Genomic DNA, 24888 nt, shown 5'->3' with positions numbered 1-24888 from the left:
GAAGTTTAGACTTAGAAGTTTGTGAATTTTCTGCTTCTCACAATTCAGGTAATCCAAAACACATTCAGTGATGTTGAGATCTGGGCTCTGGGGTGGTTAGTTAATTGTTCTGAGAACACCAGCAATTTTTTTGTTGATTTTTTTTTTTTTTCTTTTACTCAGTCACAGCTTTTTCACAGCCATAGGTCCTTTTAGACCATTGTAACAGTGGAAGGATGGACAGAAACACTTGTTGTTGCTCTTACTCAAAAATTGAGGCTTTTACTGTTTATCTGTTGGTGACTGTTTTGGTGGCGTACCATGTTTTGTATGGTTGTTAGAAATTCCATTTTCTTTATATCTGTCATTTAAAAATTATTTGAACTCCAGTTTTGGAAACTTATTCACTTGTTTTCCTTTGGCTTTCCCCTTCCTTGTGGATGATCTTATATCTAATCTCCTCAGGAATATGTCTTGCAAATATTATAACTTGTGCTTAATGGCCAGAAATTAATGACAGGAAATAAATAAATGAAGGGTGATGACTTTTGAATAGTTGTGTACATCAGGTACGTTTTCAGCGACATCAATCATTTACAGCCAGTGTGTTAAACACAAGGCCCGCGTGCCAAGTCAGGGCCGTGGCACAATCCTATCAGGCCCACAAAAGTATTTTAATTTTCTATTAACATTACCCCCTATTAGTGAAATGCATTAATAAGCAAAGGTAAAATACAGTAATTGTGTTACCACATATATCTGCCCCAAACAGTAGAGGAACTAATGATGTCATTGGAATAGGTATATGTGAGAAGGAGAAAAAGAGTAATGAGAAGGTAAGTACAGGTTAGAAGGTATCTCTCTCTAACATGTAGGGACACCTGCTGGTCTGAGTGTGCAGTAACTAATCAGAGAACATACACTTGCACAGCTCATTTACCATCCATTTCACACAGACACGCTACACATCTAAATCTATCCAAACACACACACAGCTCACACACTCATTTTATGTAGTAACAGGATCCACATTATCTATACACTCACAGGGCTCATGCACAGCCCACTTTAATAGGCAACACAAACCTAAATACACACACACAGCTCATACCCCACACACGTTATACAGCGTCAAATACGCATACACACACCCGCTCACACATCATATTCACATATAAACCACATGCCATACATGTACACACACATCAGATTCTCTACACTCCTGCTCCACATTCATGTTCTTGCAGGTTAGCTTCTGGAGCTTAGAGAGGGAATACCTTGGCATCTTTGAGCCGGAGTTCTGATTTCACACCTGACTAGTCAAAGCAGCTTACAGCACTCCTGTGTTAAGTTTTTGAGGAACTTATTGCTGCAGAATTAACACTTCAGAGCAGCTGTGGCAATATGTTACTCAGTTTGTTGAATTTAATTTATTTATTTGTTGAGTTTATTTATATCATTCTACAAGTAGATACGTAGGGCTGCTTAGGCTGAGCCAAGCTTAGTGCTCTGAGTTGATGCTCAAAAGCCTGCAGAGAAGAAAGGAAGAAATGAAAAGAGTAAAAATAAGCACCTTTCTTGCTGCCCAAGAGCTAGAGAGATTGAATTAAAATGTCAATTTTCACTGGCTCAGCTGCTGGGAATCCCCCAGCCCTGACCTTGCTGCAAAACGCTGCTTTCCTGATGGGATGTTCACTATGGGATCATGAATTTCAACATAAAAACACTATTCTTCTCTCCTTTCCACTCCTCTGTGCTTGTGTTCTTTCCTCTCCTCTTCTCTGTATGTGTTTAAAATGAGTTTTAGCCACTGTTCTGTCTGTTTCTGTGTGTGTAGGTACTATGGGTGAGGGAGTGGACCCAGCTGTATCAGGTCAGTATTTAAGCCCAGATCAGTATGTGCAAAAGGAGGATGAGGAGCAGGGCTGGGTGTCATGGGCCTGGTCCTTTGTCCCTGCCATCGTTAGCTCAGGGGACGAAGAGGGAGAGGCGGGTTTCTACACGGATACAGAAGGTGGTGGGACCCCCAGTCCCTTGCAGCCCCCCCTCAGAGAACCTATAGTGTCTGTGGGTTTCTACTGCACCAAGGCCTCGGTTACATTTAAGGTGAGTGGCAGAGAGAATAGACCGCTAAAGTTGTGTTGTCATTCTATAGTCTTTGTCATGCCCAAATTAGCTGGATTTCTCTTTGGGGGAAAATGAAACGGTTTTATACTGCTGCTTTCACACCCTGTGGTTAACAAAAATCTTTAAAAGAGAACAGTGTTTGTTGAAAGGATAACTAGCAAAAGTAATTTTCTTAGAAGACAGATTTTTAAAAGAATGTGAGCAAAAGTACAATATTTATAAAGAAGTAAACAAAAATAGAAGGCTGCATATCAGTATTAAATGAACTGAGCATTACAAATTAATTCATAGTCAGATCTTGTGTTTCTGTGTAAAAGTCTTACTGTCTGGCTGAAATAAGTGCCGACTAAAGGTGGACTATACAACCCAATATAGGTGTAACGTTAAATCAGTAGCTATTAATAACCCTACACAGGGATTTATTTATTTCAACAGTTCAGAATCGGCACTTAGCGGCTGCTTCAATCCTATATAGCACAGTTGATGTAATAATACAGGTATTTGGTCCTCGCGGTGGGCAATGGCGGCGCTCAGTTCGCCTAACATTCCGCGTGTCTCAATTCAGGGGCTGCGTCTTTCGGAGGCTGCCTAAATCTTTGGTTGCAGAGGGATCTATCAATAAAAGGAAGAACTCTCTTAACTAAAGCGGAAGGTCTCTCCAGACTAATTTATGTCGCCACTCCACTACATGTTAACAACCAGTTCTCTAAAATAATTAATAATAATAATAATAATAATAATAATAATAATTTCAACTTTGTCTGGAAAAACAAGGTTCACTATATCAAAAAATCTGTTATCATGAATACATATCTGGAGTCTGGAGGACTAAAGTTTCTTGATTTTACTACCCATAACAATACTCTTACAGTCAATTGGATTAAACAGTTCTTAAATAACCTTTCTTCTATTTGGAATTTCATACCTCATTATATTTGTTCCAAACTTGGTGGCCTCAGTTTCATTTTACTTTGTGATTATAAGATTGAAAAAATCCCCTTAAAATTATCTAACTTTCATCAGCAGGTTTTATTGGCTTGGTCCGTCATATATAAACATAATTTTTCACCACATACATACTTTATTTGGAATAATAAATAAATTTTATATAAAAATCAATCATTATTCTTCACAAAATGGTTTGAACATGGTATTTTGTTGGTTAGAGATTTATTTAATGATAGAGGATTATTGCTTAGTTGTACAGAATTTTTATCCAAGTATAAGATACCTATAACTCCTAAAGAATATGCAGTGGTTATGAATGCAATTCCTTCTGGTATTATTATGCTCTTTAAAGAAGCAATTAAAAAGGGGCCCACACACCAGCCAGTTCTGAATCCAAAAGATACTTTTATTGGTCAGATATGTTTCTCCTCTACTTCCAAAAAAAAAAAAACCAACAGGGATATTCGCAGGCTGTTTCCTTCTGTCACTTCTATTCCTTATGCAGTTACATATTGGAATTCTCTTGTAAAAAATCCTGATTGGAAATATATTTGGACTTTACCTTCTAAATATTTGTTAACCAATAAAATAAAGGAGGTTTCTTACAAAATTATACATAGATGCTATCCAGTTAACCAATTTCTTGCTAAATTTAAAAAGGATATCAATCTCAATTGTTCTTTCTGTGATGTAAATCCAGAAACTCTTTTACACCTGTTCTGGCACTGCTCCCACACAAAAAAGCTTTGGAAGGATGTATGTAGATTTATCATGGATTGTATCGACCCTGATTTTAATCTCTCTTTGGATAATGTGTTGTTTGGCTTCAGTCATTATAAAAATAATAAAGTCAAAGTATATTATATTATTAATTTGATCATTCTTTTGGCAAAATTTCATATACATCAATGCAAATTTACTTACTCCAAACCAGATTTTCTCAAATTCGAAATAGAAGCTAAACAATACACAACTTCTATTACCCTCTCCAAAAACAAAAAAGCTGTCAAAACAATGAATATATGCACCTTATTTAATTTGTTTCTGTAAAAACGTGTTCATTCCCCTGGCTGTCTTTCTTTTTTTTTGTTTAAACTTTGTTGTTTAAATTTGTTTCCACGTTTTTCTTATGCAATCTGTTATCTGACTTAACTATATCTGTTCTGCTTTATACTGCTTTTGTACAAATTTAATTATATAATAAACAATTGGAAGAAAAAAAAGGCTGCATTTGAAGGCCGATTGTGTCACAGCAGCGCACAACAGCACTGTCCCATTTCGAAGGCTCCTTTTCACAAAGAGTCGTGATTACTTCCGGTTTAAGCGTTAGCAGGGTAAACTCACGTCCGCTCAATATAACTACTGCAGAAGCGATGACGAAGTGTCATAGTAGTGAACTATAATGCTCAAACACTGAGCTACAACAGCTATATTTTAGTTTCCCTGCACTGCCGTGACAAACAATGAGAATAAGAAGGGGATAAAGCACTGATTTAACTTTAAACAGAGCTAAAATGTGTGGGGTAGCCTTGTTTTTACTGCAGTCTGCTGCAGCTGCCTCACATCAAGTAGTATCTGTGTCTTTGTACAACATGGTAGCGAATTCTGTAATACTTTAACAGAAAGAAGAACTTTTATAGGTAGCATGAACTTGATGGACTCTTGATGGAAGCTATTGCTAACAGTAGCTATTATCCCAAACTAGATTACCCGGCTAACATAAAGCAGCTTTTCTGCATCACTAATTAATTTTGTACGCATCTTTAAAAAGCTAATGCAGGCAATAAACCGTCAATAAAATAATTCTTACATGATCAGCTTGGTACAAACAGCTAACGTTAGCTGGCACATTATGTCAGAAACCTCACATGGCTATTTCCAGATCACAAACAACTAGCTAGCTATGCCAGAAAATGGAAATCAAAACGTCACAGCATAACCGCGATGCTAAGATGCAAGTTAGCTAGGAGTCGCGTTTTTGATTGAGTGAAAGGTGGATGTTTTCCGAAGTACTTCTTCAAAAATTGCCATGAAACTAAAAGAATTATGCTATTTGGCAGGTCGCTAACATAGCTAGCCAGCTAGCTTTAAAGTTTGCTACTCATATGAGGTTGGTGCCCCTTAAACTGCTAATGGTAGACTAGCTAATTAGCGACTGTAGCCTGCTAGCCTACCATAAGCGAAAAGAGAGTTTAGACGCGGTCTGCCAAATAGACTTCACATATAAAAGTTCTGGTTCGCGTTTATGTTACAGAAGTTGCTGGCATGCGGTAAATGTGTCGCAGAACCTGCTCCATGTTAGCCAGCTGGTGCCAGCAGCTAATGAAAACTAGCTTCCTTGTTTGGGAATACAGTTACAGTTAGAGATGGCTTCTAGCGTAGCTAGCTACATTTAAACGACGTCTACCAAATTCATACTACATATAGCTAAAAGTTCGTCTTTCTTTTGAAAACAGATATATTACAGAAATCGCTGGCATGTTGTACAAAGACAGAGACTTTGATGTGAGGCAGCTGCAGCAGCAGTAAGCAGGGCTACATCACACATACAACATTTTAGCTCTGTTTATATTTAATTCAGTGCTTCCATCCACTTCCTGTCCTCACTATTTGTCATGACAGTGCACGAAAACTAACATATGTCTGTTGTAGCTCAGTATTTGAGCATTACTATGCTACTATAACATTTTGTCATCGCTTCTGCTAACGCTAAAACCGGAAGTAATCGCGACTCTTTATGAAAAGGGCGATGAAATGCGGCCGAGAAATGTGTCCTCCTTGGCAACAAAGGATCCAACGGGTGCATCCTTCGCCAGAAAACATATCCCAAGGTTCATTGCGTGCCGGCGAGGATTCGAGAACATGGTGGCTGAAGAGTACACTTTTAAATATAAGTTAAATATATAAATATAAGCATTGGGTTTAAATTGAGGCAAATGGCTAACGATACAAATATAAAAAAAAAAAAATATATATCAGTAGCCGACGGTTAAGCATCTCCAGTTCTAATAAATGAAAAAAATAAACAATTAAAATCAAAGTTTCTGGCTCCATCTTTAAAGAACTTTAAAATAACTTGACAGTTTCGTGGCGCAACGATAAGGGCGGGTCTAAGCAGCCTTAGAAGGACACGCCTTCGTAGACCGCGTCCTCTGAAGGATCCAGCCCCTGAATTGGGACACATTGAGAGATTGCAACTATCACTCGCTGCAGAACCGCAGGTCCAAAGAGGTGGAGCCGGACCTGATCCAACTCCGCCCACGTCTTCTTTTCATTGGTCTAAAATCATCACATTTCTATTGGTCTATTGGTTTAAACCAGAATGTTCTTTTTTTGTTTGTTTATTTCCAGCATATAACCATATATATACAAACAAGTATAACAGTAGGATGCTTTACAGCCTTCATATCCCAGAATAAACAAAATAAAAAAAATAAAGAGGAAAGAAGAAAGAAAAACAGAAACAAAAAAGAGTACCATTGGGATTTAAATAAAATTGAAAAGCTTTAACATAGTAACGGATTTACAATATTTCTTATTTTGCTGCTGGTGCCAATTCACTAATGTAGAAATGTAATCACACAGATCTGTGTGTACAAACGTGATGTATGAAGGTATTTTTCTGGCACATTTCACCTTATGGGTTTATCGGGTTTATGATAAAACATTCATTTGGGTTAAACAAAAGGTCATCAAAAAGATATAAAACATAGTGGCTTTGGAGGGGGATACCAATCTTTCTCTTCAGGTCAAAAGGTCGATTGTTGCTCCGTCCTGAACGCCACAACACAGCCTTTATAATCGCTCATGATTCACCACGTTCACACTCATTTGTCAAAACTCAAAAAGCTCTTTTCACATTCTGGTACAAAGTCCGTTCTGTAGGCCTTCATCTCAAGAGTACTTACGATAGACGGGTTCTAGTTGAAAACCGATGAACGTTTTTAAACACTAGAATGCACTTATGACCGGTCAAAATAACCCACATAACTGTGTTTTATCAACTACATCCTGGAATTTCATAATAAAAATCTTTATAACGACTTTTTACATTTAAAAGGATTTGGTATTACTGCCACACATTTCCATAAGTCTAATAAAAATGACTCAATATGCCTAAAAAACATATTAAATGTTATATACCCTGACAAGCCACTTTATTAGCTCATTCTACCTTGCTTGTACACGCATGGTCCATTTTATCAGCTCCACTCTAGTTCAGACCAGTTAAAACACGACGTGGGAGGAGTTGGATCAGATCCAGCCGTACCCCCCCCGGACTTTTGGTTCCGCAGCGAGGACAATCTCAGAGATTGCGCAATTTCAGACAGCTTGGCTAATCAACCAGAGCCGGTTTATGAGGAGCCTAGCCACTTCCTATTCCCCCCGTTATATCAAAAACAGGACTGCCAAACAGCTGAGGGCGCCCGCGAGTGAGTCCTAAATGAATGGGATCAAATGGCGCTCAACTGCTAAAAACAAAAAGTTAAAATAGTTTCTCATCACTTTCCCAGAACGTTTCTTTAATTTTAGAAAGTAGAAGGATGCATTTCACTAAAAAAGCAAAGAAAACTTACCTATATATTTCCTTTTTCTACAGCAAACGGGTTTTGGACAGCAGGAGGCGGGCATTACTGCCAGAGTGTGACGTTTGATTGGCGAGCGGAGCAGCTCGTACATGAGACGCCGTTTTAAACTCCTGTAACTTGAGTTTAAAAGCTCTTAAAAATATAAAATATAACAGCGGTGTTGAATTGTTTTATGCTGTTCAGTGTTCAGGAAATGATTGCATTCTTTTACATTAAAAATGTTTAAGCATTTATAAACTATGATTTTGCTCAAATGCTCCATATCAACCCGTTCATTTTGGACTCACTCGGGAGCGCCCTCTAGCATCTGAAAAACCTGGAAGACATGGCAGATTGGTAATTCTCATCTCTACAAGTTTTCTGAATCAACCACCCAAAAGACCACTGTAGTCGTGTCATCATTTTGTACTCGGCGCCATGTTCTTATGCCCATATTAGGAACTCTAAGCTCCATTTCTCTATGGCCAGAATGAATAGGGTTTTCGAAAAATCGCTGTGTTAAATGAAAATCTTCAGAACCTGATACGTTTTGTCCTGTGAACATTCTTCTCTCGAACACCACTGGATCTTCTGAATTACCAGGTCGTTAAAGAGTTGAAATATGAATATTGCTACATGCGAGCTAAATCTACCGCACACTGAATTCACGTCATTAGACTGGCTGCCTCTATTATCAGGTTTTGGTAGTAAACATTTCCATGTACAGACTGGGGGCAGATGAGAAGTCAGAACAAAATAAGCATGATTCCCTGCAGTTCTTTTGTTCTTCATGTGATGTTCACTGGAACACGATAGATCTCTCATTTTAGCTTGATTTGAAAAGATCTACCAATGTACCTGCACTCAGGCTAGTCTAGTTCAGGCTCAGCTTAATATCACTGCTCACCCCTGGTAAACTGATCAGAATATCCTAATTATTGTTTTAATGCTGGTAACATTTTCTGAGAACATTATCTCAGGACGTTTGCCAGCTTTTTGTTCAACTTTTCCCGTTCCACCTTAAATGGCGCAGCAGTCACGTTCTGAACTGCTGTGCCATTTAAAGTGGAACGGGAAAATTCAAACAAGCAGCCGGCGAAAAAGAAGCTGATTTCAGCTTCATGGAGGGTTGAAAGACATGACATGGGGAGGTTTCACTATTTATGCTTAACAGCTGAGTAACTTTAAATTATTTTTGTTGTTTCACCGAACTGACAGGTCAGTATTTGGTCTTGTTTGCTAATATTTGTGATAGCCAGTCACAGCTGCTGCACCATTTAGGGTGGAATGGGAACATGCAAACAAGAGGCTGCAAAAAAAGAAGCTTAATTCAGCCTCGTAGGTTCAACACGGGTAGTATTTTAAACGAGTTTTAGCCTATCAAAATATCCTACCTAGAGGTTTTATTTACAGGTATACCTGTAATTATACAACAGCGCAGGCTGAAGTAAGTTACTTATTCGCAGCTTCCGATTCGTTTGGCTCCTTATTTGCAGCATTGTTTTTCGCCGGCTGAAGTTAGTTCTTTATTCGCGTTCACAAACACTATATGCTGCAAAGTTTTCACTTTTAACAGACTCAGAGACACTGATGATGGAGACATAATAATGAAGGAGTTAGGAATGTGTACTGTGTTTGCCTTACCATTGTGAATATGAAAATTATGACTAAAAAGGAAAAAATATATAATTCTGTAAATATATGTTGTTCCTTTGATTTATTTCCAGTGTTTAATTTCAGCAGTTTAAAGTATGAGACTGAAGAAAAAAATAAGGGTGAGTTTATAGATTAGATTTAAATCTAATCTAAATCTAAATTTAATGTGATTAAATTGAATAGTTTTTTCCAATCTCAGACATACCTGGCAATATGGCACAATGAGTAAATGTGCGTAAAAGGAAATGGATAAGAAGCTGAAATTTCAGAGGGATTTATTTGCATGGAATGAAACCAATAATAGATTCTAAACACAGAAAAATGCTGTCCCTGTAAGGAAAACCAGGTTTTAGCCTGGCCCAAGCTGATTTAATACATTAAAGTAACTGGCAACATAGCACATTGAGCAGTAATGCACACAATGAAATGAATAGGAAGCTGAAATTCCAGGTGGATACTGAAGGCCTTATTTACATCGGGCCAGAATAATTACATATCCCAGACAGAGATCCAGTCTCGCAGTGTAAGCAAAATCTGGTTTTCACCTGGCCCAAGCTGATTTAATACATTAAAATAACCGGCAACATGGCACATTATGCAGTAATGCACACAATGAAATGAATAGGAAGCTGAAATTCCAAGTGGATACTGAAAGCCTTATTCAAATCGGTCCAGAATAATAACATATCTTAGATGGAGATTCAGTCTCCCACTGTAAGGAAAACCTAGTTTTAGCTTGGCCCAAGCTGATTTAATACATTAAAATACTTGGCAACATAGCACATTGAGCAGTAATGCAGACAATGAAATGAATAGGAAGCTGAAATTCCAGATGGATACTGAAGGCGTTATTCATTTTGCGCCAGGATAATTACATATCCTACATAGAGATCCAGTCTCCCCCTGTAAAGAAAATCTGGTTTTAGCCTGGCCCAAGCTGATTTAATACATTAAAATAACTGGCAACATGGCTCATAGAGCAGTATTGCACACAGTGAAATGAATAGGAAGCTGAAATTCCAGGTGGATACTAAAGGCATTATTCACTTCAGGCCAGGATAATTATATATCCCAGACAGAGATCCAGTCTTCCAGGGTAAGGAAAATCTAGTTTTAGCCTGGCCCAAGCTGATTTAGTACGTTACAAATTACTGGCAACATATCCTATAGGGGTGGGAATCTCTAGGCAGCCCTCACGATTCGATTACGATTCAGAGGGCTGCGATGCGATTATAAAACGATTATCGATGCATCTCGATGCATCTTTTTTTTTCTATATAGCATTTATATTTTCTCACTGTGTGAGCTCAAGTTTCGAGTTCAAGTTTCAAGTTTATTTGTCACCTATACATCATGTCAGGACGTTTATGCATTTATGCTTTGAAATGCTTGTGGAGAGGCACAAGTAATCACTCTACAGAAAGAAAATAAGTAAAAATAAAAATACAAGAAAAAACAACTGAAATATATTAAATATACTCAAAATATATACAGAATATAGAGACAATATACATTTTAAAGTGACTAAGTGACTCGGCGTTATTGTTATTGAAAGTGACTTGGTACTTTTAAAGCAAAGTATTTGTAACGATCCATAATAAATTTACTTCCAATATCTTTGATAAAACAAATGGAAGTGATGTGGCAAGTGAACTAGAAGACTCTCATTCAGTGCTCTTGTTTGGAGCACGAGAAGCTGCTGCTACTCATAAAATGAGTAGTTACGGTGAAATAAGATCCAGTGGCAGTGGATGTCCACGCAGCACATGTTACAGCTATTCTACCCGTTTTCTTTAGTGATTTTATAACTTCGGTTTTGGTCTCGTTGTAGAGACGGGGGGGATCGCTGTGTCAGTAAAGTATCTTTGAGACAGGACGTGTGCAACATAGTGCGAAAGCCCTGTTTCACAACGACTGAGAACCGGCGTGCAGACTGCAGCTCACATAGCAGCGATGCGTTATTTGCATTTATAAGCACCGTGGTTGGTTTCCTGGTACGTTAAATCTGCAACGAGAGACTGTCACACACTAAAAAGTGGCGAAGCTGAAGTCAGCTTCTCTTTCGAATTCTCCCGTTCCACCTTAAATGGTGCTGCATTTACATTCGGCGCCTCAGTTAGAATTTAAGGTGGCACGGGGAAATTCGAACAAGAAGCTGGAGAATAAGAAGCGACTTCAGCCTCGTTAAACAGTCGAACGTTGAGAGACCTTTAACTGATCTACTTCTGAGGAAAAGTTTTCTGGCAGAGATGGGAGGATAGCGGCTATAGCTAAAGCTTAAAGCAGAGCGAAGTAAATCTGCGTTTTTGTTTATATTGTTTAGCCTATTCTAGGACATTATCACATACTGGACATTAAATGTTGCGGCTCCCAAGGTGGTTTGATTTTTGTTGAAAGGTCAAAATGGCTCTTGTTATCATTTGTGTTGTGACTCCTGACCTAACCTGGCTTTTAATGTAGAGGGAGCCGGTCGGATTTCTTGCTCATCCAGTTTTGTTTTTGTTATGTGCCGCCACAGACTGTCTGGGCGCTGCACTTCCGCACTTCCAAGTTCCGTCAACATTACATTATAAATTAAATAATTAGAACATCGATTTTTGACGTTTGTGAATCGATTCAGAATCATTCACGTCCGCATCGCGATGCATCTAAGAATCGATTTTTTCCCGCACCCCTAATATCCTAGATAGAGACCCAGTCTCCTCCTGTAAGGAAAACCTGGTTTTAGCCTGGCCCAAGCTGATTTAATACATTAAAATACTTGGCAACATGACACGTTAGGCAGTAATGCACACAGGTAAATGCATAAGAAGCTGAAATGCCAGGTGGATATTGAAGGCCTTATTCACATCAGGCCAGAATATTCACATATCCCAGACGAGATTCAGTCTCCCACTGTAAGGAAAACCTAGTTTTACCCTGGCCCAAGCTGATTTAATACATTAAAATAACTGGTAACATGGCACACAATGAAATGACTAGGAAGCTGAAATTCCAAGTGGATACTGAAGGCATTATTTACTTCGGGCCAGGATAATTACATATCCCAGACAGAGATCCAGTCTCCCACTGTAAGGAAAACATGGTTTTGCCCTGGCCCAAGCTGATTTACTACAATAAAAATAACCGGTAACATGGCTCATAGAGCAGTAATGCACACAGTAATTACTCATTGTGCCATATTGCCAGACACGTCTGAGATTGGAAAAAATATTCAATTTAATCATATTAAATTTAGATTTAGATTAGCTTTAAATCTAATTTATAAACTCACCCTTAATTTTTTCTTCAGTCTCATACTTTACTGCAATGAAATTAAACATTGGAAATGAATTGAAGGAAATCACGTATTTACAGAATGAAATATTTTATTCCTTTTTAGTCACAGGGTACACATTTCTAACTCCTTCATTATTATGTCTCCATCATCAGTGTCTCTGAGTCTGTTAAAAATGAAAACAGCATATAGCGTTTATGAACACTTTTTTTTTTTTACTGTTATTCGCTAAAAGAGAAACCGCAAATAAGGAGCTAACTTCAGCCGGCGAATAAGATGCTGCGAATAAGGAGCCAAACGAATCGGAAGCTGCGAATAAGAACTAACTTCAGCCTCATATACAGTTAGTTCCGGTCACACAAGATGATTAGTTGAGAAGTGTTCTAACCATGATGTTTCACCATAACAGCACACTACATCACTCTGCTGAGACACCGTTGCTAAGCAACGACTTTGACAGCTGTAGGAGACGCTTAAGCTATTTGAATGTTTTTACTTTTTACTTTGCGCACAAACAGAAAATGGATACTTTTAAGATTACATTTGACCTACAGCCGATTTGGTCAGACTCTGAAGATGAGACTACACTAAATTCTGAAACTGTCATTTCCACTGAGCAAGCTTTTTCAGTCGGCAGCTGTGACAGAAGAACACCTAAAAAACCTGGAATTAGCCAGAAATGAACCGAGTACCATTTGCCAAACAAAATGGGCTGTAAGATGCTTTACAGACTGGCTTGAACAAAACAACATTAATATCAATCAACATTAATATTAATATTAAGCAAAAAATGACAACACTGAGCTAAACTTGATATTGCGGCAGTTTTATGGCTCAGTCCGTACTTCAGAAGGCGAGGCTTACAGCATACTGTGCAGCGAGTGAGCGGAGTTCGTTACTCTGACATAGCAACAAGCTGCTTGTTAAAGAACTATAATTTGGCGGAAGGAACTGCTAACATTAAAACGTTAAATGTCATTCACGAACCAATTTATTTATTTCTTATTTATTTCTTTAGCTCGCATGTAGCAATATTAGTATTATAGCTCTTTAACAGCCTCGTAATTCGGAGGATCCATTGGTATTCGGGAGAAAAACGGGTTCTGAAAATTTTTACTTAACACGGAGTGTGATGGAGGCGATTTTTCGAAAGCCCTATTCATTCTGGCCATAGTGATATGGAGCTTAGACCCGGAGTTCCTAGCATGACGAGGGCTACAAAATGATGCACAACTACAGTGGTCTATGTGAGCTAACCAAACCAGTTTTTCCAGTGTCAGTTTTGTACTGTCAGCTGCGCGGTGGAATTTTTTACAGTTGTGCCACGTCTTAAACTCTCACTGTTTTTGGAATATCATGGACTGTGGTATAGAGCTATAGAAACTATTCCCGATATCACACATTTTTTAGCATAAGATCTAAATATATTCGATTCACAGCCCGTACCATCTCGTGATCCCGTATTAGGAAAAAAAACAAAAAATATCAACATGCATATCTTGACATCCCTAGTTAGATCAGTAGAGCTCTCTGTTAGGGTTGCATGGGCTGACAGTTTTAGAGGCCTGTGTGTTTTATCTCATTTTTATTATCCACTTCTATGTTTTAGAGTTTTGTTTCTCTATCTGTCTCTCTCTCTGTCTGTCTCTCTCTCTCTCTCTCTCTCTCTCTCTCTCTCTCTCTCTCTCTCTCTCTCTCTCTCTAGCTGACTGAAGGTAGTTCTGATAGCAGTTACTACAGCCCTCAGAAAGTGAAGTCACAGGAGGTGCTGTGTGTGGAACAAGAAGGTATCACTGTGGAGGTAAAAAGACATCCTCATATTTTCTGTCTTTCTGTCTATCTGTTGTTTTCTCATTCTTCTTGTCCTGCTCTTCCTTATGTAGTCCCTTTTGCTGTCTGCTTCATACTCCTATAGTGTTTAACATTCCTTCTTTTAATGTGAATCAGTCTTCAGCTGAGTCATAAATAGGAGCAGAACTATGGACATAGAAATATTTATAGGTTATTCTCTCTCTCTCTCTCTCTCTCTCTCTCTCTGTGTGTTAGGCTCTGATGATGGGAGAGCTGTTTTTTGACTGTCAGATTGGGGTAGTTGGTTGCAGGGCTTTGTGTCTCAAAGGCATTATGGGAGTGTGGGACTTTGAGGACAACATGGGCAGAAAGGAGGAGGTAACACACAAACATTTAGCATATTCACTCACACACAGAACAGAGACCTTTCATGTACATGGTGATATGCTCCTTTTTGCTAAAAAAACAAAACAAAACAAAAAAACATCCATACATTGCAGTTACAGCACTTGCAATCCCCCTCATCATCCCTTGTGCAAAATATGGAATATATGCATGAGTTTTGTAGTTCACCATTAGCATTCAGATTAGTCTTGGGTCTATGCTGTTTTTTTTTTCTCTATGGGTAAATAAATGGTGTTTTGCAAAAACCATCAGGTTTCAAAACCTATATGTTATATCTTACATACATTTTCCCTCTGAATATCACATTTATCATTTGAATTGTGAGGTTGTTAGGTAGTCAGAATAGGATTAATCCTTGATAGGTAGTTGAAATAGAATTAATCCTACAAATATGCTAACTGCAAGCTAGAACTCCTTCATGTTTAATTGACATCATAACACTAGCCAGCTCATCAAAATACCGTGCATATCAGCAAGCTTTGTCAAATGTGGTGTTTAAATGACTTTGGCAGTAGCAGGTTATAGCTTGTTTGTTTGACTAGAGTTCAGTGGTGGGCAGTAACAAAGTAGATGTAATTCGTTACTGTACTTAAGTAGTTTTTTCGTGTATCTGTGCTTTACTGGAGTATTTCCATTTTGGGTGACTTTTTACTTTTATTCCACTACATTTCAAAGTCAAATATCTTACTTTTTACTACTTTTTATTAAATTTAAACTTGTAACCAAGTTGCAAATAAATCTTAAACTGAAATTTGCTTGTTCGCAAAGGTTATTTCATTGCCACTTGGTTCTACATAATGGAAATTGTTTGCCTTCAGTGTTTTGTGCTTTTGATAATTTTAATAGACATCAGCGTCAGACTAATTAATGACATTCTATTAAAATATTGGTGTTACAAGAGTGACACTAGAGTATTCTCACCTAAAATGAGTTGATAAAGCAAGAGTTTTTTTACAAAAATGATAATAGGACATTAGAGCCATAATTAATCTTTTAGTACTTTCACTTTTACTCAAGTGGAGGTCTAAAGGGAGGATTTCTACTTTTACTGGAGTAATATTTTACCTTGGGTATCCCTACTTTAACTCAGGTACATGGTTTGTGTACTTTGTCCACCACTGCTAGAGTTACACACTATATGTCCAAAAGTTTGTAAATGCCTGCTCATCCAATCTTTATTTCAATAGAGTTTTGTCCCCCTCTTTGCTGCAGTAACAGCCTTTTAGCTGACAAGGAGACATTTTTATACGTATGGCTGCTCCAGAGTGTAATATTTTGTTTGTAATGATGTTTTATGGCGAATGTGTGTGTGCAGTTGAACTCCTGTGACAGCAAGGAGTAATTGGAAGGTGTCTACAAAATTTAGACATTTAATGTGTAGCAATGTTGAAGTAGTGTAGTTAGGTAGTATAGTTAGTGGTGTCAATTAGTGTTAGCTTGCTCATAGCATTTATGTAGAAATGTTCATTTTTCAGCTGCCTAAAGGGTAATTCCACAGATTTTCCAAAATGTCAGAATAGTTCAGTGGTTGAGATAAACAAAGTCTTTTAGAGGGGTTGTATGTGAAATGGTTAATTGTAGAGAAACATAACGGCTCAAATTTCTTTACAGTGGTGGTGATGCATATTTACTATCCAAAAGCACCAGTTAACCTTTACGTGTCTTCAGATTTTTATATGTACTGTTGAAATTGGTAAAATATTGGTAAATTGTAACAAAATAAGCTTTCCTTGGGTACTCTTTTGCCTTACAACACCCTTCATGTACCTCTCCAAGCAGAATGGATTTAAAAGAATACATTGTAGGTCAACAGTTTATCGCAAAACTATGTGAACGATGTACTATGTATATGACTGTAAAACAGTGTCACAGGCATCAAACAGCATATTTGTAACCATTTCATTCAGTAACTTTTTGTAAGGCAGCTTTCAGAGGTATTAAACTTTTCAAACATCTGCTTCCTATGATCACTACTTTGAGCAATTACGTTTGTGTATTTCACATGAAACCACTCAGAATGACTTAGTTGACATACTAATGATTTAATTGTTTAGAAAAATCTGTGAAATTCCCTTTAATGACCTCATAATTTAGAGTTTCCTGTGATATTCAGAGGAAAAAGTCAAAAGGTATTGACTTTGGGTTATTGGTATAGGCCTATATATGCTGCATGATCTCAGAGGTCTGTTGTGGATCTGCTTTACTGCAGGATGCTGTATTTTTCAACTGTGGAGAAAGTCTGCGCTCTAAAGGAATGACCTACCTAACCAACTCACTCTTTGACTACCGTAGTCCAGAAAACAATGGAATTCATGCTGAATTCATACTTGATGGCAACCTTCACAAGGTATCAATGCATACCCCATCATAATCATCTTCATTATCAATATTGTTCACTGAAGACATCCCTGGTGCTTGTTAATATCATGATCCTGGTTAACATGGTGTGGAACATTTTGCAGTTACTGGTAGGTATGATCAGGTACATCAACAGTTAAATTAACTGCCAGTAAATATAAAATACAGGACGGAAAACAGGAATCAGTGTCCAAATTTGACCTTGAAGACCTCTGGTTAAAAATGTGGAATTGCAGAATATGACTGCTGAGTAGGACAGCCCATTTGCCTGCTGGCTACTTAACTGATTAACTGGTTAGCTGATTGGTAAGGTTAAAGATTCTCCCAGTGGTGTTTGAGAAGCTTAAGGTTCTCGTCCACTGTTTAGCATTTTTTCATTCAAAACACGGTTTGTTACCAACCTGTCTTTGCTGGTAATCTTCAGGCTTTGTATCAGACTTGCCCCCCTCAAATGGTATTTTACCAGTACGCACAAATTCACATTTGCCATGAACGTCTTCAGCATGACCGGTTAACAGATTCATTTCTGAATAATGTACAAAATAGATTCCTGCAACATTTTTCTCCTGTAAAAACTGTAGAATTGACTGTAAAACCAAAAGTGTTACAGCAGCATTGCTCTTGCTCAGTAGTTTTTTGCTGCTTCTCTTGACTGGACTGGGACTGGACTCATGTACCCACGAAAACAGAAAACTCAAAAGGCAAACAGAACTGTCTTGCTGCCAGAATCAAGACTTCATTCTCTTTTCTGGTAATGTGTTGGCTTTCGTTGTCTTTTTGAATCTGCATTATTCACCTGAAGAGTCCTTCCTTCAGCCTTCATCCCTGACCCCTCACACCACTGTTTGTCCCATCTTTGGTGTGGCTTTTTGCTATGTTTGGCTGTGTCATGTAGCTTTAACCTGCTGACTCTGCTCTTGTGTGTGGCAGGAGACCTACACTGAAGCAGCAGGCATGCATCGTTTTGGGGCTTTCTACATGGATTACCTCTACGTGCTAGAGAATGCTAGTGGAAAAGGTACTGTCCCACTCTCTTATGCTGTTGGCTCGTCCTTCAACACATCCTCCCTCTTCCTGTTTTTCCTGTGTGCTGTCTCTTCTGTATTCCTTCTTTATTACTAATGTGTGATTGTTTAGCAGAAGTAACCTTTTGTGTGTGTGACAGCAAGTAGCATTCTGGCACATTTGGTCTGAATTTCACACTACCTACCAGCAGGACATGATACCAGTTTCACTGGCAAGCTGCCCTGAGCCGTTTAATCGGTCTGTCTTCTCTCTACGTTAACTGTCTGTCTGTCTTATCAAAATCCTGAGATTCATATTATTATGCCCCTGGTGCTCTACCCTGAGCTATTCATCTGCTTAGTGCTGATCAACTTTTATCTTTTCAAGATGTTAAATGAGAGAGAATAATTTCTACATGCTGTTAGAGCCTCTGGGTGTAGTATGAATATTAAATCTTTTACTTTTGTTACCCCCTGAACCTTCTATCGCCTTATGGCAACCTCCAATTTCAGATAATTATCTGCATTTAAAGCAAACATAGATAGTGTCAGTCTTAGCTGTCAGGGTAATTTCTGAGGTGCATATAAGTGTCTCTCTGCCTCTTCTAGTCCAGCTGAAATTGCGTGTTCCTGTAGGAATGTGATGTGAGGCAGTATTGTGCTTGACCCGCTGTCAACTCCTCTCTGCAACCGGCGTCAACTTTGCACAAACGAAACCCAAAACGGGGTCGTGCTCTACGCTGACTTCACTTCCCAATAATGCCAGCGGCGAGAGGCGAGAAGCAAACGAAGAGGCCTCTAATGCTCTAAATCTCAGCTAATTTCCCTCTGCCTACTCCTCTGAGGCTGGACGAGTGGCCAGATGTTTGATATTAGGTCTAATCTGGCCCAGCGGAATGAGAAGAGGAAGTACCATTGCCCACTGAATGTTTAATCTTGAGAAATCAAGTGGGAATTTGATCTCTCCAACTCTACATTCTGAAAAACCCGGTTCACATCTCACTCTCTGATCCACCTCTCTCTGTCTCTCCTCCCTCTTGCCCTCTCTGCTCTTCACTTACTTTCCGCTTATCTGATTTTATTAGAGAGTGCTGCAGGTGGACAGTGAACAGCTACAACAGCATAGAATTTCAAGACAGTTGTGAAAGTGAGAAAGAGTCAGAGAATGAGAGAGAGTATGAGCATTTGGAATCTTCATCACTAGTGTGCGTAGTTCATTGCTGCTCCTACAGGTGTCTCTGCAGGCAATAGTGTCAGTCAGCAGTAAATCTATTGCTCTGTGGCTCACAGTGCTGGTCCAGGAGACTCCATCTGTGTGTGTGCTCAAGTTTGACTGTTCTCCAGCTTACATTTAACAATTGCATGTGTTTTTTTGTGTTTGTTTGTTTGTTTGTTTGTGTGTGCTGTAGGGCCACAGGACTTCTCAGCAGTGGGTAAAGTGGACCCAGTTCCACTGGTTCAGGAGACTTCAGTGAAACGGTTGGTGATTGGCCCTCTGGACCTGCAGCTTCACAGCAGTGCCGTCCATCGCATCCTCAAGATGTTCACTTGTGCCATGGATCACGAGTATGAACCCTACTGCAAACACAAGCCAGGTGAGTATTACATTGCAGACCCAAACCAGGAGAACTTTACACTGGAAAGTTTACACTGGAAAGTTTAGCCAGATTAACTTTACGCTGGAAATGTTGGTTAGGTGAGCTTAACATGACAAATTGAAGCCAAGTGAGTGCTGCACTTTGTTCTTGTCTGGAGTGCCAAGAGTGACTTCTCTAATTTGCTTATAAAACAATTTAGTATCATATTATTTCATTATAAAATTTTATCTCCTCTCTCTCTGTCTCCTGGATGAACAGATATGGTGGAGGAGTGCAGGGTGGTTGCTGGAGAGGAGGAGGTGGCAGTGTTAGAGGAGTTTATCCCAACGCGTCTGACGTGTCTAACACTGCTGAAGGCTTCTATCACTGTTGCCATGGCAGAGTTCAACTTATTGCACATGTTAATTCCAGCCATTTTGGGCCAAAAGGTACTACACACATACATAAAAACAAGGACACTTTTACCTGCTGTATTGGGTCAGAAGTTACTACATTCACGTTTTTTTCCTTCAGAGTTCGACTCTGCAGATGTCTGCTCCACAGTACCAGCCAGTGAGACCACTGCCCGCATTTCGTCTGCAAGTAGAGCGGGTGAATCTGGAACATTCCGTGCCAATGTACGGCCTTGAGCTCATTCGCACTGTTAGCAGCCTCGGCCAGCCTTCAGACAACCTTCTTCACCACTGCTACACACACTGCTACCTGAAGGTACACACACACGCTGTCTTTTTCAGGATTCCAATGACTATTTGTTACCCTAGAGGGTTCAACGTTAACTGTCTTCCCAACTTGCCCAGGCAGGCAAGCGACCCAAAAGTTCACTGTACTGAGCCAAAATTCTACTGTTCTGACCAGATCTTTGTATTTTAAAGTATTTTTCAAATAAAAATAAAAACACATTAGCTATTATATTTAGTTAAGGTTGTTTATTCCTACAATATTAGCTAATATATTTAGTTAGGTTATTTTTTCTTACAATAAGTGTGCGTTCTCACATTATACTATTACTTAATTTTTCTTTTTGAATACATAATTTAGCAAATATTATAACTTTAACGTTACCTTCTGCAAGCCATTTAATTTTTAATGCTTAGCTCCAAAAAAAGCCAGAATTTGAGACTGGAAAACAAAACATTGGTTTAGAATTGGCTGCCATAGATGCTTTGATGGATCTTGGCAAAAAATCTTAACAATATGTTGATGCAGTACTGGCTACTAAGTTACAGTCCACTTTTAATTTGAATGTCTATTTCATGTGGATAGTTGGTCTTTCTCTTTTAAACATGTGATATGCTGTTGTTACTAACTTGGTCAGCATGGAATCACTGTTCATCCACCGTATGCACATGTCCTGCATTCCAGACATGCCAGCAGCTTTTTTGTTTCTGCTATGCATGAAATGTGAGAGACGTGACACTCGAGTGTCTGTTTTCTAAAAGTTCTGGCAAAAATAAAAACACTTATCAGCCTTGTTAGGACATTCCCTACAAACCTTATGGAACATCTCAAATACAGAGGAGTGAAAATCAACCTATGAAAAATGAGTTTTCCATGAGAGAATGAAGCTATGGACTCGCTTTGCTTCATAATCACGCTTCACTGACATTTTCACTTGTCACTTGTCAACAAATAATACCATGGGTTTGTTTTGACGGGAGACGCAAATGAATAAGATCTTTTTTTTTGCGTGGCAAGGGGTTAAATGTTCTAATGAATTGAATTTGGCATCAGTTAGTTGTTCTGTTAACACACAGTGCCCCCCACCCCAAATAGAACTTTCTCAACCGGCCAAGTGAATTTTTGTGCTGCTGTTCATGTTGAACCCTGCCCTAGCTTGTTAATGCTAATGCTATTTGTCTTATCCTTAATTTTTAGAAAATAATGCGCTAATTCTTCTTTCTAAAAATATTCTCAATCTATCTAAGACTGTGGTTCTCAAACTGTGTGTACCCCCAGGAATATGCCCAGTGACATTGGGAGTACGTTAAAAAAATTGACATTTAATCTTCATTCCATAGCATTCGCTGGCCATGCAAGTACACATGTACTTCCTGACAGCTCCTGAGCAAGAAAGTCTCAGTAAAACTGCTACAAGCAGATCTTTAAATACTTTCAATACTAAATTTGATCAAAAGCCAATGCCAGAGTTCCAGAAATCATGCCAGACCTTTACACAGAGTGTGTGTGTGTGTGTGTGTGTGTGTGTGTGTGTATATATATATCTATATATATATATATATATATTAGACAAAGATAACACAAGTAAACACAAAATGCAGTTTATAAATGAAGGTCTTTATTATTAAGGGAAAAAGAAATCCAAACCTACAGGGCCCTGTGTGAAAAAGTGATTGCCCCCTAAACCTGATAACTGGTTGGGCCACCCTTAGCAGCAACAACTGCAATCAAGCGTTTGCGCTAACTGGCAATGCGTCTTTTACAGCGCTGTGGAGGAATTTTGGCCCACCCATCTTTGCAGAATTGTTGTAATTCAGCCACATTGGAGGGTTTCCGAGCATGAACCACCTTTTTAAGGTCATGCCACAGCATCTCAATCGGATTCAGGTCAGGACTTTGACTAGGCCACTCCAAAGTCTTAATTTTGTTTTTCTTAAGCCATTCAGAGGTGGACTTGCTGGTGTTTTGGATCATTGTCCTGCTGCAGTACCCAAGTGCGCTTCAGCTTGAGGTCATGAACAGATGGCCGGACATTCTCCTTCAGGAATTTTTGGTAGACAGCAGAATTCATGGTTCCATTTACCACAGCAAGTCTTCCAGGTCCTGAAGCAGCATAACAGCCCCTGACCATCACACTACCACCACCATATTTTACTGTTGGTGTGATGTTCCTTTCTGAAATGCTTCTACGCCAGATGTAATGGGACATACACCTTCCAAAAAGTTCAACTTTTGTCTCGTCAGTCCACAGAGCATTCTCCCAAAAGTCTTGGGGATCATCAAGATGTTTTCTGGCAAAACTGAGACGAGCCTTTATGTTCTTTTTGCTCAGCAGTGGTTTTCGTCTTGGAACTCAGTCTCTTTCTTATGGTGGAGTCATGAACACTGACCTTAACTGAGGCAACTGAGGCCTGCAGTTCTTTGGATGTTATTGTGGGGTCTCACTTTTACACACAGGGCCCTGTAGGTTTGGATTTCTTTTTCCCTCTGACCAGCACTCCAGGGTGAAGCACACATATGAAACAGGCCTTAGAAGCATCCCTAGCATTAGTTATTTATTTAGTACTATTCAGTACTTCTGGTGTGTTGTCATTGCATAATTATCATGTTTGATATATTAAAGCAGATTGATTTTGCTAAGGCTAAATATTTTAGCTGCATACCTCATTTTTCTCCTTACACATACACGCATATATGTGTGGTAAAATGAGAAAATGAGGTGTGCAGCTGGAGGTGTGGAGGTTTGTGGTTTTTAGAGTTATGATGTATCCCAAGCACCTAGACATATGCATGCTGTGCATATCTGGGGGTCACAGCAGGGTTAACAATGGTGTGTTTCTCAATACACACATATTCACACCCACCCACCCACACAATGCATAAGGTTATGGATATACACACAGTATACATGAATCTATATACATGTGCACTTACTTCGCTATTCCATTGACCTGAATGCGTCTCGGGGTACTTTTCGGAGCTCTACTCAGAATTTTTAACACATCAGGGTTATGAGACCCCCAGGACCAGGGGTGAGTATTGCGGTGTGTAGATGAAGTGTGATGGAAGATGTGTTGCTGTGGGGTGGAACAGCAGCACTCATGCAGGTGTTATTTCATACTTAAAAGAGGCTTTTAGAATTATATTCAGTAATTCTCTCTTTCTCTGACTGCCTCTCTCTTTAGGTGTTTGAATTGCAAGCAGGACTGACCTTACTGGATAATGAGGGGACACCTCCACTATTACCCATAATTCCATCCTTTAGTACTGCTCTCTATGGAAAGATACTGCAGTTGCCCATGTACTGGTAAGGGACACGTCATGAATGCCTGTAGCCCTATGCACACAGACAAACACGTATGCACACAATGGCTCTTGTTCATCAAAGTTGAATAGAAACTAGTGCAGATTTGACCATCCTGAATGAAGTAGTACTCTGCATCTAATTCAGGAAACTGTCATACGACAATGAAACAAGCAGTTATTTGGCTGCAGTTGGTTAATCAGCTTCAGTGCGTGGAGACAAGCACCTGCCCACAAGTATTTTATTTTTATATCATTTGCAACAGACACGCCTTTGTTTGCTCTAATATAGTTTACATGAAGCACGTTCTACTGTGTGCAAATGCTGCAGTAGTGAGTCAGTAAAAGAAAAGTATTCAGCAGGAGTGAGCCAGTGGTTGCCCTTATAGGCAGAGTTTGGGGCTGAGCAGGAGATGCACTGCTCTCTCAATAACCAGAGTTTAAATATTCTTATAGTGTTAAAATTACCACGAAGGAAAAAGAATGTGAACAAAATGTTGCTTTTTTCAGATGGTAGAGTGATGTGTTTGTGTAGCGTGATTATTTACATAAAGCACTGGCTGCTTGAGCTAGATTATTGTGGTAAATATTGATGTAATTAACAATAATATTGGTTGTTTAATTGCAAATCAGGCATTTTTCAGGCTGTTCACATATTATGCTCAAATTAACAAGCACTTCCACCAGATGTGAGTTTGATCGTACATATATGCCAAAGATGAAATTGATAAATAACAAAACTGAAATTTGCATTCGCTAATTTTGCATTCAGATTTGATGGTATGCAACTTGATGAATAAGGGCCAGTGTGCCTGCTGCTAAGGAACAAGCAGCTGTAGCAGGAATATAAGAGTGTGTTATGATTTTGATTACTCAAGTGTGAGAAACTCAGCTGTTTGAAAAATGAAAGATGGTTTTCTCATGCACATGTACCCTCACTTTTATTGTGCATCTGCAAAAGTGGCATATAAAGTTCGTGGCTGTGAGATGATTTAGCTCCATTAGTTTGACTCTAAACATGTCAAAACTGCATATGGTTTTAATTGACCTGCTATAGGAAGCTTCAGAGCACTCCTGAATTGTATGTGTGCACAGGCACCACCTGACCCCACCCCACTTCAAATTTAATAGCTGAAAATACAGTCCGACCCTGTTGCAGTCAAATGGTGTGTTTTGTTGTTGTTGTTCCCCCCTCT

The 24888-nt window shown here is 39.0% G+C and overlaps 1 protein-coding gene across 12 annotated transcripts in view; it reads left to right on the top strand.

Moving 5' to 3' along the window:
- The window catches only part of LOC118800430 (vacuolar protein sorting-associated protein 13B-like), a 402625-nt gene that overhangs the window by 36424 nt on the left and 341313 nt on the right, over positions 1–24888 (top strand). For all 12 annotated transcript variants that reach the window (XR_005006236.1, XM_036560640.1, XM_036560641.1 and 9 more), the window contains exons 8-16: positions 1817–2085; positions 14261–14356; positions 14602–14724; positions 16961–17098; positions 18040–18127; positions 19523–19708; positions 19970–20139; positions 20225–20419; positions 23575–23696. Coding sequence is in view for 11 of the 12 variants with exons in the window: in XM_036560640.1 (XP_036416533.1) it covers positions 1817–2085; positions 14261–14356; positions 14602–14724; positions 16961–17098; positions 18040–18127; positions 19523–19708; positions 19970–20139; positions 20225–20419; positions 23575–23696 (1387 nt within the window). In the remaining variant the exon portion in view is untranslated. The remainder of the gene's footprint in view (positions 1–1816; positions 2086–14260; positions 14357–14601; positions 14725–16960; positions 17099–18039; positions 18128–19522; positions 19709–19969; positions 20140–20224; positions 20420–23574; positions 23697–24888) is intronic.

Source organism: Colossoma macropomum, unplaced genomic scaffold (assembly GCF_904425465.1).
Source record: "Colossoma macropomum unplaced genomic scaffold, Colossoma_macropomum, whole genome shotgun sequence".
Taxonomy (NCBI): Eukaryota; Metazoa; Chordata; class Actinopteri; order Characiformes; family Serrasalmidae; genus Colossoma; species Colossoma macropomum.
This window is presented reverse-complemented; position numbering and strand designations above follow the sequence as displayed.